Genomic DNA, 13,400 nt, shown 5'->3' on the forward strand with positions numbered 1-13,400 from the left:
TTCCACTTGTCTTCAGGATCGATCACCATCTTTTTGTATTGGAGTCCTAGTCTCGACTCGGCATCATTTTTTGTGTTTTTTTCATGATGTTTTTTTATAATTATATGTTTTTTTCATAATTATATATTCTTCAACTGTGTTGTAATTTGCCACATTGTATTTATCCTCAGCTTTTACTGTTGTTGTAATTTGTAAGCATCCACACACAGGTCTGATCTATAATTGGATCATTCACATCACGCTACACGAACCTCCCTTATTTCACCACGGCGCACACCACACTATGGATCCATAACAGACATCCTTAACCCACAGCCTCCTACGCTCTGTATGCTTAGACAGCTTGGTTTACCCAACACGTACCCAAGACTTCTATGTTGTTAACCAGTATGTTAGGCTGGTTTTGATTTCTTGATTTTGGTTTTGCTAGCAATTTTATTGTTTTAAAACAATTTTCTTTTATTGCATTTTTTAAATATATGCTCGGCATCAATTGCCAATGATTTGCTTTTACTTCTATTTTACCATTTATACCGTATATCGCTGTATCTGATTGTAATAAATCTATATTTTAAAGTATTGGCAGTTTTGTATATTTGTCCCTTGGCCTTTTGGCGCTGGACCGATCCCTTTGTTTCAGTAAACCTTACTGGAATAGCTGGAATATGTTAGAGAAAAAAAGACTCCTCACAGGCGGTTTTACTCTGAATCCTATTCTGTATCCAAATCTAAGAAGTTTGGACCGAATTGAACCAAACAAATTTTAAAAAAGTCTTAACCTGCCCCTTACCAGCTAAGCTGGAATAAGAACCGCACGTACATGCAAATTTGGGGAGCTGACTTTGATCTTTTAAATGGCTTAAATTGAATGAAGAAAACTTCTAATTATAAACATGTTACTTGGGAAAGAATTAGGATTCCGTTCCTTAGTAAGAACAAAAACTAATATAAGCTTAAGATTTTAGTCTTAGAACTCAATCTTGAAGCCCAGAGTAACAGTTGAAGAATTGAATCCAATTGTGAACCAAATAATTGATTACCTTGGAAAAAAAGAAATATGGAATTTAGAAATCAAATTAGCATTCCAAGATTGAAGTCACAAAGTTCTTCTAGCTAAAATAGCTAAAGACATAGATTAAACCTCATATGCAAAAATATAAAAAAAATGACGACACAAATGAGATTATTAGCATGTTGATCAACTTAACAATGCTAAACAAATCATAATCCGATACTTGTTGTACTAAAGTATCCAACCAGAAAGTTGAAGCAGTTGCAACATCAGCCAAATAAATTACAGGTCTAAGAAAAGTACCTGAAAATAAATAATTTTCCTTAAATAAGATTCAAGTTTCCCATCTGAAGGAAAAAAATAAATAAATACTATTTGCTATAGGAATAGTAGTATGTTTAGCAAGAGTAGAGATAGCCCCATTAACTTGGGGGATCTTACCTCAAAACTTAAAACTAACTGCCGGCAAAGGATACAATTTAAAAACCTTAAAGAAGGAATAAAAGAAATTCCCGGCCTATTCCATTCCCTAGTATCAGGAACTGGAAAAAAACCTCTGAAGAAACCACAGAAGGTTAATGAGCAGAATTTAAATGTTAGCTAGTCTTAAAATCAAAAGAACTAGTTACTTCAATATCCAAAATAATCAACACCTTTTCAACAAAGAACGAATGTACTCTATTTAAAAATAAAAAAGTAGATTTGTTAGTGTCAATATCTGATGAAGAATATTCTGAATGAGAAAAAACACCATCAGAGAAGGGTAATTCAGTATATTGTTGGCCATGTGAAACTTCATCAACTAAATGAGAAGTTTAAAAAAGACCTAAAAATTTTATTAAAAGGCGGGATGGCAGACAAAGCCTTTAGAATAGAATCAGAAAAATATTCTTATAAATTCCTAAGTATATCTTGTACATTAGATGTAAAAAGAATAGCAAGAGATAATGCATAAATACTAATGGACTCTGCATGTAAAAGTTTAGCTATGGTTTGTAATAAGTTATCATGATAAAGATAAACATTCCTAACATTAAAATAAATGAACTTAGCTTTGGTAGGACTGATATTAGTCATCAGGAATCCAACAGTATTTTCTGATACAGGAACAGTTTTTGGAAATCTTGCAATATGTAATAGAAAAAACAACATATAAAGCAAAATTATCAAATTCCTTAAATGACAGTTTCAGGAATGGGAAAAAATGCAAACAGAACAGGCCTCTAGAAACCAGAAGCAACTAAAAAATGAGACTTAAATAATGTTAAAAAATCTGGCGCCAAGAATGACACCCACATATTTTCTGGCGCCAAAAACGTCTGCAACAAACACGAGAGCCAAAAATGACGCAACTACGTGAAAACGTCCGGCGTCAACTACGACGCCGGAAATGACGTCATTGACGTCAGACAAACGTCAATTTCGCACCAAAAAAGTCTCGCGCCAAAAATGACGCAATAAATTCTAGCATTTTCTGCACCCGCGAGCCTAACAGCCCGCAATTTAAAGTAAAAAAGTCAATTGAAAAATTAGGTAAGAAAAATATTTTAATTCATATGCATTTTCCCAAAAAAATGAAACTGACAGTCTGAAAGAAGGAAAATAAACTGATTGACCTGAATCATGGCAAATATAAGTATAAAACATATATTTAGAACTTTACATATAAAGTGCCAAACCATAGCTGAGAGTGTCATAAATAAAAAATAAGACTTACTTACCCAAAGACACTCATCTACATATAGTAGATAGCCAAACCAGTACTGAAACGAGAATCAGTAGAGGTAATGGTATATAAAAGTATATCGTCGATCTGAAAAGGGAGGTAGGAGAAGAAATCTCTACGACCGATAACAGAGAACCTATGAAATAGATCCCCTAGAGGAAGGCCATGGTATTCAATAGGCAATACTCTCTTCACATCCCTCTGACATTCACTGCACTCTGAGAGGAAAACCGGGCTTCAGCCTGCTGTGAAGCGCATATCAACGTAGAAATCTAGCACAAATTTACTTCACCACCTCCATGGGAGGCAAAGTTTGTAAAACTGAATTGTGGGTGTGGTGAGGGGGTGTATTTATAGGCATTTTAAGGTTTGGGAAACTTTGCCCCTCCTGGTAGGAATGTATATCCCATACGTCACTAGCTCATGGACTCTTGCTAATTACATGAAAGAAATATACATTAGTAGCCTTTCCTTAAGTATTATAATACCATAGATGTGCAGCAGTGATACCTTAAGACAGAGCAGTTAATAAATATACATTAGTAGCCTTTACTTTATGAGCTTCCTGTTCACATGTTGCATAATATCTCATAACACAATATAAGCATATTTTTCACCTGCTGGATCATGGCTTGTGATATTTCTTGTGTATTGTAGGGAAGGTTCTGTAGGTCAGACGTGTCCTGAGTTGCTGAAGTTTCACATTGAGGCCTAGAGTAAAACAGTAGCATACAGTCATTAGAAGGTGTAATAGTCTGAGGTAAAACAGTAACATACAGCCATTAGAGGATATAATAGTCTGAGGTAAAACAGTAGCATACAGTCATTAGAAGATATAACAGTCTGAGTTAAAACAGTAGCATACAGTCATTAGAAGATATAACAGTCTGAGGTAAAACAGTAGCATACAGTCATTAGAGGATGTAATAGTCTGAGGTAAACAGTAGCATACAGTCAGATGATGTAACAGTCTGAGGTAAAACAGTAGCATACAGTCATTAGAGGATGTAATAGTCTGAGGTAAAACAGTAGCATACAGTCATTAGAAGATATAATAGTCTGAGGTAAAACAGTAGCATACATTTATTAGAGGATATAATAGTCTGAGGTAAAACAGTAGCATACAGTCATTAGCTGTAATAGTCTGAGGTAAAACAGTAGCATACAGTCATTAGGGGATATAATAGTCTGAGGTAAAACAGTAGCATACAGTCATTAGAGGATGTAATAGTCTGAGGTAAAACAGTAGCATAAAGTCATTAGAAGATGTAATAGTCTGAGGTAAAACAGTAGCATATAGTCATTAGAGGATATAATAGTCTGAGGTAAAACAGTAGCATACAGTCATTAGAGGATGTAATAGTCTGAGGTAAAACAGTAGCATACAGTCATTAGAAAATGTAATAGTCTGAGGTAAAACAGTAGCATACAGTCAATAGAGGATGTAATAGTCTGAGGTAAAACAGTAGCATACAGTCAGAAGATATAATAGTCTGAGGTAAAACGGCATACAGTCATTAGAGGAAATAATAGTCTGAGGTAAAACAGTAGCACACAGTTATTAGAAGATATAATAGTCTGAGGTAAAACAGCAGCATACAGTAATTAGATGTAATAGTTGAGGTAAAACAGTAGCACACAGTCATTAGAAGGTGTAATAGTCTGAGGTAGAACAGTAGCATACAGTCATTATAAGGTGTAATAGTCTGAGGTAAAACAGTAGCATACAGTCATTAGAAGATATAATAGTCTGAGGTAAAACAGTAGCATACAGTCAGTAGCGGATATAATAGTCTGAGGTGAAACAGTAGCATACAGTCATTAGAGGATGTAATAGTCTTAGGTAAAACAGTAGCATACAGTCATTAGATGTAATAGTCGGAGGTAAAAGAGTAGCATACAGTCATTAGAGGATATAATAGTCTGAGGTAAAACAGTAGCATACAGTCATTAGATCTAATAGTCTGAGGTAAAACAGTAGCATACAGTCATTAGAGTATGTAATAGTCTGATGTAAAACAGTAGCATACAGTCATTAGAAGATATAATAGTCTGAGGTAAAACAGTAGCACACAGTCATTAGAGGATCTAATAGTCTGAGGTAAAACAGTAGCATACAGTCATTAGAGGATGTAATAGTCTGAGGTAAAACAGTAGCATACAGTCATTAGAAGTAATAGTCGGAGGTAAAACAGTAGCATACAGCCATTAGAGGATATAATAGTCTGAGGTAAAACAGTAGCATACAGTCATTAGAGGATCTAATAGTCTGAGGTAAAACAGTAGCATACAGTCATTAGAGGATGTGATAGTCTGAGGTAAAACAGTAGCATACAGTCATTAGAGGATGTGATAGTCTGAGGTAAAACAGTAGCATACAGTCATTAGAGGATATAGTAGTCTGAGGTAAAACAGTAGCATACAGTCATTAGAGGATGTAATAGTCTGAGTTAAAACAGTAGCATACAGTCATTAGATTATGTAATAGTCTGAGGTAAAACAGTAGCATACAGTCATTAGAGGATGTAATCGTCTGATGTAAAACAGTAGCATACAGTCATTAGAGGATGTTATAGTCTGAGGTAAAACAGTAGCATAGTCATTAGAAGATATAATAGTCTGAGGTAAAACAGTAGCATACAGTCATTAGAGGATGTAATAGGCTGAGGTAAAACAGTAGCATACAGTCATTAGCTGTAATAGTCTGAGGTAAAACAGTAGCATACAGTCATTAGAAGATGTAATAGTCTGAGGTAAAACAGTAGCATACAGTCATTAGAGGATATAATAGTCTGAAGGTAAAACAGTAGCATACAGTCATTAGCTGTAATAGTCTGAGGTAAAACAGTAGCATACAGTCAGAGGATGTAATAGTCTGAGGTAAAACAGTAGCATACAGTCATAAGAAGATGTAATAGTCTGAAGTAAAACAGTAGCACACAGTCATTAGAAGATGTAATAGTCTGAGGTAAAACAGTAGCACAAAGTCATTAGAAGATGTAATAGTCTGAGGTAAAACAGTAGCATACATTCATTAGAAGATGTAATAGTCTGAGGTAAAACAGTAGCACACAGTGATAAAAATATGTAGTCCTCCACACCCTGGCCTCAGTATACTTGCCTAATTCTCACCAACCTGCATGTCTTAGAAAAATTCTGCAGTTAATAGATCAATACAAACAGGGCAGAGTCATTATAGCAGGGGATATCAATATGATTTGGGACACTAAAATTGACCGCAAGACCTTATCCCCGACTAAGACTCCTTCCCAACTGAACCTTATCTCTACACGATTTCGGACTATTATGGCTGAGTATGGCTACTACGACATCTGGAGGTCACTACACACAACAGACAGGGACTATACCCATTATTCCCAGGCCCACAAGACTTATTCTAGGTTGGACCATATATTTTGTTCAGCAGCAACCCTAGACTCAGTCCTTCAGGCTACTATCCCCCTTTGTTCATGGTCAGACCATGATCCTGTCCTTGCGGTCCTACGTGCGAATGACCCTGGTTCACACAACAGTAAGTGGACCCTTCCGCGCCATATCCTGGCAGACACTCCCTTTAGGGAAGAATTACGCAGAGACATAGCAGAACTCATCCAACTTAACGACAATGGACAGACCGCAGATGACACACTATGGGGAGCCATCAAGGCTGTAGTTAGAGGTTATATCATTCGTAAGCAGGCCCGACTTAGGAGACTAGCTGGACTCACCCTTCCTCAAGCCCACTGTAAACTCAGACTACTTGAATCCACCAACCGAGCCAACCGCACAAATGCATTGATAGCACAGATCTCGGCCGTTCGTTCACACATTAACCAATTAGAACTGCGTCACACTCAAGAAAACCTCACAAAGCTTAGGCAGTTATTCTACCATAAAGGCAACAGAGTGGACACCATGCTAGCCCACAGATTGCGCCAGCGGAATAACACGTCTCGCATACACCAAATTCTGTATAATAACAAGACACACAGATTCCCCTCACAGATAGGTGACTGTTTCTCAGACTATTACTCTAAACTCTATAACATCGAAAACACTGAAAATAAAACTCCTGCCTCCATACAACAGATTAGACATTTCCTCGACTCATTAAACCTCCCAACCTTAACGTCGGAGCAGCAAGAGATCTTGACCAACCCATTCACCCTGCTTGAACTTAAGCAAGTAATTAAGGGTCTTAAACCCTTTAAGGCTCCTGGGCCTGACGGTTTTCCTGCACAGTTCTATAAAACCTACTGTCAAGAACTGATGCCACTGCTCCTCCGGTTCTTCAGTTTGGCCAGGCAGGAGGGAAGCTTTGGGCAAGAATTCTTGGAGGCTGATATCATTATGATTCCTAAGCCAAATAAAGACCCTTCTCTCTGCCCCAGCTACAGACCCATCTCGCTAGTCAACGTAGACATTAAAATATACTCTAAACTTCTGGCCAACCGTATATGCAAACTATTGCCAGGGCCGGACTGGGAAATCAGACCAGCCCTGGAAATTTGTATAGACCGGCCCAGCCACGCCCCTCCATCACAGCCACGCCCCCTCCAGCCCAGCCACGCCCCCTTAAGCCCAGCCCATACAAATTTTGAAACTTTCCAGAATTAATGCTGCAGACTCAGTATAAGTGCACTAAACAGCAAAGAATGTATTGTTTGGATAAAATACAACTTTACATTCTGAAATCACTTAATGGAACAATACGGTGGATATGTAATACAGGCTGAAAGTGTTTTTAATAAAAAGTCTGCAAACCTAAGTAGTATTGTAACCTAGGTATAACAATACACTAAATACCAACCATAATGTATTTTAATGATAGTGTTATACAGTGATATACATATATAGTGGTATACAACCATAATGTATTTTAATGATAGTGATATACAGTGATATACATATAGAGTGACACACATTGAGACCCTCTATTCCCAGTGACACACAGTGAGACCCTCTATTCCCAGTGACACACAGTGAGACCCTCTATTCCCAGTGACACACAGTGAGACCCTCTATTCCCAGTGACACACAGTGAGACCCTCTCCCCCCAGTGACACACAGTGAGACACTCTCTCCCCCCCACAGTGACACACAGTGAGACCCTTTATTCCCAGTGACACACAGTGAGACACTCTCCCCCCCCCACAGTGACACACAGTGAGACCCCCTCTCCCCCGTGACACACAGCAGTGAGACCCTCTCTCCCCAGTGACACACAGTGAGACCCCCTCTCCCCCCCAGTGACACACAGCAGTGAGACCCTCTCTCCCCAGTGACACACAGTGAGACCCTCTCTCCCCAGTGACACACAGTGAGACCCTCTATTCCCAGGGACACACAGTGAGACCATCTATTCCCAGTGACACACAGTGAGACACACTCTCCCCCCCCACAGTGACACACAGTGAGACCCTATATTCGGTGACACATGTGAGACCCCCTCTCTCTCTCCCTGTCTCCTCACTAATAAACAGCATTTCAGTGACAGACATGGATGGACCAGGCTGACCTTGCCACTTGCGGTGCCCCCGCTCACACCGATCAGGAACGGCCTTTGGTGAACGCGCTCCGGTGCTTCTGGGCTCCCTGCAGAGGCCATGTCAGAATGTGTATGACAGAAGCTGATCTGGAAGACTACATATCCCAGCAGCCCCAGCGCCTTATCCTGTCAGGGGAACCTATTGCTATGGCAACCCGACGGTCCAGAGTAGAGTTCATGTAAACAAAGTACTGAGAACTCACTGAGCTTTCTGGGATAAATGTGCTGCCTTATAAGTATATATAGCAGGCAGCTCCTGCTCCCAGTGCAAATGATAGGGCTAATACATCTAGCGGCAACGAGCATGTCAGATGTGTATGACAGAAGCTGATCTGGAAGACTACATATCCGAGCAGCCCCAGCGCCTTATCCTGTCAGGGGAACCTGTTGCTATGGCAACCCGACGGTCCAGAGTAGAGTTCATGTAAACAAAGTACTGAGAACTCACTGAGCTTTCTGGGATAAATATGCTGCGCTGCCTTATAAGTATATATAGCAGGCAGCTCCTGCTCCCAGTGCAAATGATAGGGCTAATACATCTAGCGGCAACGAGCAAAGCTGCAATTGAAAAAATATAAATTTATACACAGCAGCAGCCAGGCCAGCCCAGCTGAGCTGCCGGCCGGCGGCCCACCGGGATTTTTCCCGGTATCCCGGCTGCCCAATCCGGCCCTGACTATTGCCCAGCTTAATTAATGCAGACCAAGTGGGGTTCATACATAGCCGCGAGGGCCCAGATAACACGAGGCGTCTTATCAACATTGTTTGTGAGTCGACGAGACTGAACAAGCCTTTCTCAGTCATCTCCTTAGATGCTGAGAAGGCCTTTGATAGAGTCTGATGGAGTTCTCTTTGGGAGACTCTCAGCGCTTTTAAGTTTCCTTCCGACATATGCCTCGCGATACAAGCCTTATATTCCAGACCTACGGCAGTGGTCAGGGGCTTAGGCTTCCAATCGACCCCATTCTCCATCTTTAACGGAACGAGGCAGGGTTGCCCACTCTCCCCGTTATTGTTTGCTCTGGCCATTGAGCCACTTGCTGAAACAATACGCTCCGACGCGGGTTTAGAAGGAATTACACTTTCTGGCTCCAAACATAACATCGCTCTGTTTGCAGATGATGTTACTGTGTTCTCTGCAGACCCTCTCCGCACAATCCCAAGACTTTTGGAAATCCTGGAGACTTTTGGTACTCTCTCTTTTTATAAGCTGAATACCTCCAAGACGGAAATTTACTGGTGGGGTTACCCCCAAAATTATGTCACTGAGTTACAAAAGATGGTCTGACAAATGGGTTATGCATCTTGGAGTAAAGATCTCTAACAATCTGAAGCAAATGGTTAAAGATAATTATCTCCCCCTTCTTGCAGACTTACGCGCTCTGAAATCCGTATGGGACCACAAGAACATTTCCTGGATGGGCCGCATAGCTTCCCTCAAAATGTCGTTTCTCCCTCGGCTCACCTATCTGTTTCGATGGCTCCCAATAAGAGTACCTACTCACCTCTTATTATGATTTCAAAGTGAGTGCACAAAATTTATTTGGCAGAATAGGACCCCCAGAATAGCCCATAGAACCTTACAGCTGCCTATCGAGCAAGGGGGGCTGGCTTCCCCATCCATAGTCAAGTACTATGAGGGAGCCATGCTCACGCATATCTCCCAATGGGGGGTGCGCCATGCTAAAGACAGATGGAGAGAGGTTGAACAAGCCTCATTACCCTTCAACATCTTCCTAAAGGATTTAATTTGGACCCCAGTCCATAGCCGCAGAACCTTAGGCATACATAATCTTGTAGTACTTGAGTGTCTGGCTATCTGGGATAAGATCCGGCATCGCAGCCTGATCGCACCTCATCCCTCCCCGATCACCTCTGTCCCGGGGCTTCTTACAGGCCTCGCGGAAACACATCCCAATACTTGGGCTCGATTAGGTGTCAAACAAGTTTCAGACTTTTGGTCAAGGTCTAATGGAGACGGCTTTATTTCACTGTCTCAGGGCCGACCCTGTGAAAATATCCCGTCCTTTCTTCACTTTGAACTCATTAGAATTAAAAGTTTCCTCTCCAGCTGGGGTTTCCTCCCTCCTGTCTCTCGCCAGCTCACTCCATGGGAGTCTGTGTGGAATGGGGGCCGTAGACTCCACAAGCCTCTCTCGAGACATTACGGTTTGCTTGAGGGCACCATACCTCCTGCCCTGGCATCACACCTACTAAAGTGGAATGCTGCTCTTCACACCCACATTTCTGTAAACTCCTGGCAGAGGTCCATCACTTTAACTAAAAAATCATTACACTGTATAACAATGTTTGAGACCTACTACAAAGTTATTTCTCAATGGTATCTTGTCCCTATGCGGCTATCCAAAATGTTTCCACTGACTTCACCCCTGTGTTGGAGGGAATGTGCTCTCCCTGGAGATATGTTCCACACGTGGTGGGAGTGCCCAAAGCTAATTTCCCTGTGGAACTCGTGCTTCCGCACTCTGGCGGCCTTTAAGATTGTGATCCCCAAAAACCCTGCAACGGCACTACTCCACCTAAACTTACACACCCTCCCTAAACAACAGCAGATTTTTTGTGTATACCTCATGTCATCTGTTAAAACCAATATTGCTAGATGTTGGAAGAAATCAACTCCCCCATGGTGGTCCGATATCCTTAACACTATGGCCTACCTATACACAATGGAAAAGGACATATACTATAGTCTGGACAAAGTAGATCTATTTGAAATGGTTTGGGCTGACTGGAAAGACGCTCATGACACTCAATGGATACCTCCAGTTAGGGCCTAAGCGATTCTATCCTGGGCACTTCGGGGTGACTGCCTGAGATGTCCCCCCTCCTCGCTTTATCTGGGTCCCTTCCTCTCCTTCCCCCCCCCCCCACTCACCTACCCCCCTTTTTAATAGCTATCTTGAAATGTACCAACCTCTTTTTTTGTCTGTTGAACATACAAGTTATATGTTATAGTTTTTTGTACCCATACAGACTTGTCATGTGTCATATTGTGCAGGGGACCTGCGAATCCCCAGTTGCTGTATTATATTGTTTAAAACGAATAAAAAATTTATGATTCAAAAAAAAAAAAAAAAAGAAGATGTAATAGTCTGAGTTAAAAGAGTAGCATACAGTCATTAGATGTAATAGACTGAGGTAAAACAGTAGCATACAGTCATTAGAGGATGCAATAGTCGGAGGTAAAACAGTAGCATACAGTCATTAGAAGATGTAATAGTCTGATGTAAAACAATAGCATACAGTCATTAGAAGATATATTAGTCTGAGGTAAAACAGTAGCATACAGTCATTAGAGGATGTAATAGTCTGAGGTAAGACAGTAGCATACAGTCATTAGATGTAATAGTCTGAGGTAAAACAGTAGCATACAGTCATTAGAGGATCTAATAGTCTGAGGTAAAACAGTAGCATACAGTCATTAGATGTAATAGACTGAGGTAAAACAGTAGCATACAGTCATTAGAAGATATAATAGTCTGAGGTAAAACAGTAGCATACAGTCATTAGAGGATGTAATAGTCTGAGGTAAAACAGTAGCATACAGTCATTAGAGGATGTAATAGTCTGAGGTAAAACAGTAGCATACAGTCATTAGAAGTAATAGTCGGAGGTAAAACAGTAGCATACAGTCATTAGAAGTAATAGTCGGAGGTAAAATAGTAGCATACAGTCATTAGAGGATCCAATAGTCTGCGGTAAAACAGTAGCATACAGTCATTTGAGGATGCAACAGTCTGAGGTAAAACAGTAGCATACAGTCATTAGAGGATATAATAGTCTGAGGTAAAACAGTAGTATACAGTCATTAGAGGATATAATAGTCTGAAGGTAAAACAGTAGCATACAGTCATTAGCTGTAATAGTCTGAGGTAAAACAGTAGCATACAGTCATTAGAAGATGTAATAGTCTGAGGTAAAACAGTAGTATACAGTCATTAGATGTAATAGTCTGAGGTAAAACAGTAGCATACAGTCATTAGAGGATATAATAGTCTGAGGTAAAACAGTAGCATACAGTCATTAGAAGATTTAATAGTCTGAGGTAAAACAGTAGCATACAGTCATTAGAAGATGTAATAGTCTGAGGTAAAACAGTAGTATACAGTCATTAGATGTAATAGTCTGAGGTAAAACAGTAGCATACAGTCATTAGAGGACGTAACAGTCTGAGGTAAAACAGTAGCATACAGTCAGATGTAATAGTCTGAGGTAAAACAGTAGCATACAGTCATTAGAGGATGTAATAGTCTGAGGTAAAACAGTAGCATACAGTCATTAGAGGATGTAATAGTCTGAGGTAAAACAGTAGCATACAGTCATTAGATGATATAATAGTCTGAGGTAAAACAGTAGCATACAGTCAATAGATGTAATAGTCTGAGGTAAAACAGTAGCATATAGTCATTAGAGGATATAATAGTCTGAGGTAAAACAGTAGCATACAGTCATTAGATGATATAATAGTCTGAGGTAAAACAGTAGCATACAGTCAATAGATGTAATAGTCTGAGGTAAAACAGAAGCATACAATCATTAGATGTAATATTCTGAGGTAAAACAGTAGCATACAGTCATTAGAAGAAATAATAGTCTGAGGTAAAACAGCATACAGTCATTAGAGGATATAATAGTCTGAGGTAAAACAGTAGCATACAGTCATTAGATGTAATAGTCTGAGGTAAAACAGTAGCATACAGTAAGAGGATATTATAGTCTGAGGTAAAACAGTAGCATACACATTAGATGTAATAGTCTGAGGTAAAACAGTAGCATACACATTAGATGTAATAGTCTGAGGTAAAACAGTAGCATACAGTCATTAGAAGATGTAATAGTCTGAGGTAAAACAGTAGCATACAGTCATTAGAGGATGTAATAGTCTGAGGTAAAACAGTAGCATACAGTCATTAGAGGATGTAATAGTCTGATGTAAAACAGTAGCATACAGTCATTAGAGGATGTAATAGTCTGATGTAAAAAATAGCATACAGTCATTAGATGTAATAGTCTGAGGTAAAACAGTAGCATACATTCATTAGGAGATATATTAGTCTGAGGTAAAACAGCATACAGTCATTAGAGGATATATG

The 13,400-nt window shown here is 39.8% G+C and overlaps 1 protein-coding gene across 3 annotated transcripts in view; it reads right to left on the reverse strand.

Annotated features, from left to right (window-relative positions):
• MYPN (myopalladin) overlaps window positions 1–13,400 on the reverse strand; it is a 777,058-nt gene that overhangs the window by 600,560 nt on the left and 163,098 nt on the right. For all 3 annotated transcript variants that reach the window (XM_053691847.1, XM_053691846.1, XM_053691845.1), the window contains exon 5: window positions 3,356–3,449. In XM_053691847.1, the coding sequence (XP_053547822.1) occupies window positions 3,356–3,449 (94 nt within the window). The remainder of the gene's footprint in view (window positions 1–3,355; window positions 3,450–13,400) is intronic.

Source organism: Bombina bombina, chromosome 9, assembly GCF_027579735.1.
Source record: "Bombina bombina isolate aBomBom1 chromosome 9, aBomBom1.pri, whole genome shotgun sequence".
NCBI lineage: Eukaryota > Metazoa > Chordata > Amphibia > Anura > Bombinatoridae > Bombina > Bombina bombina.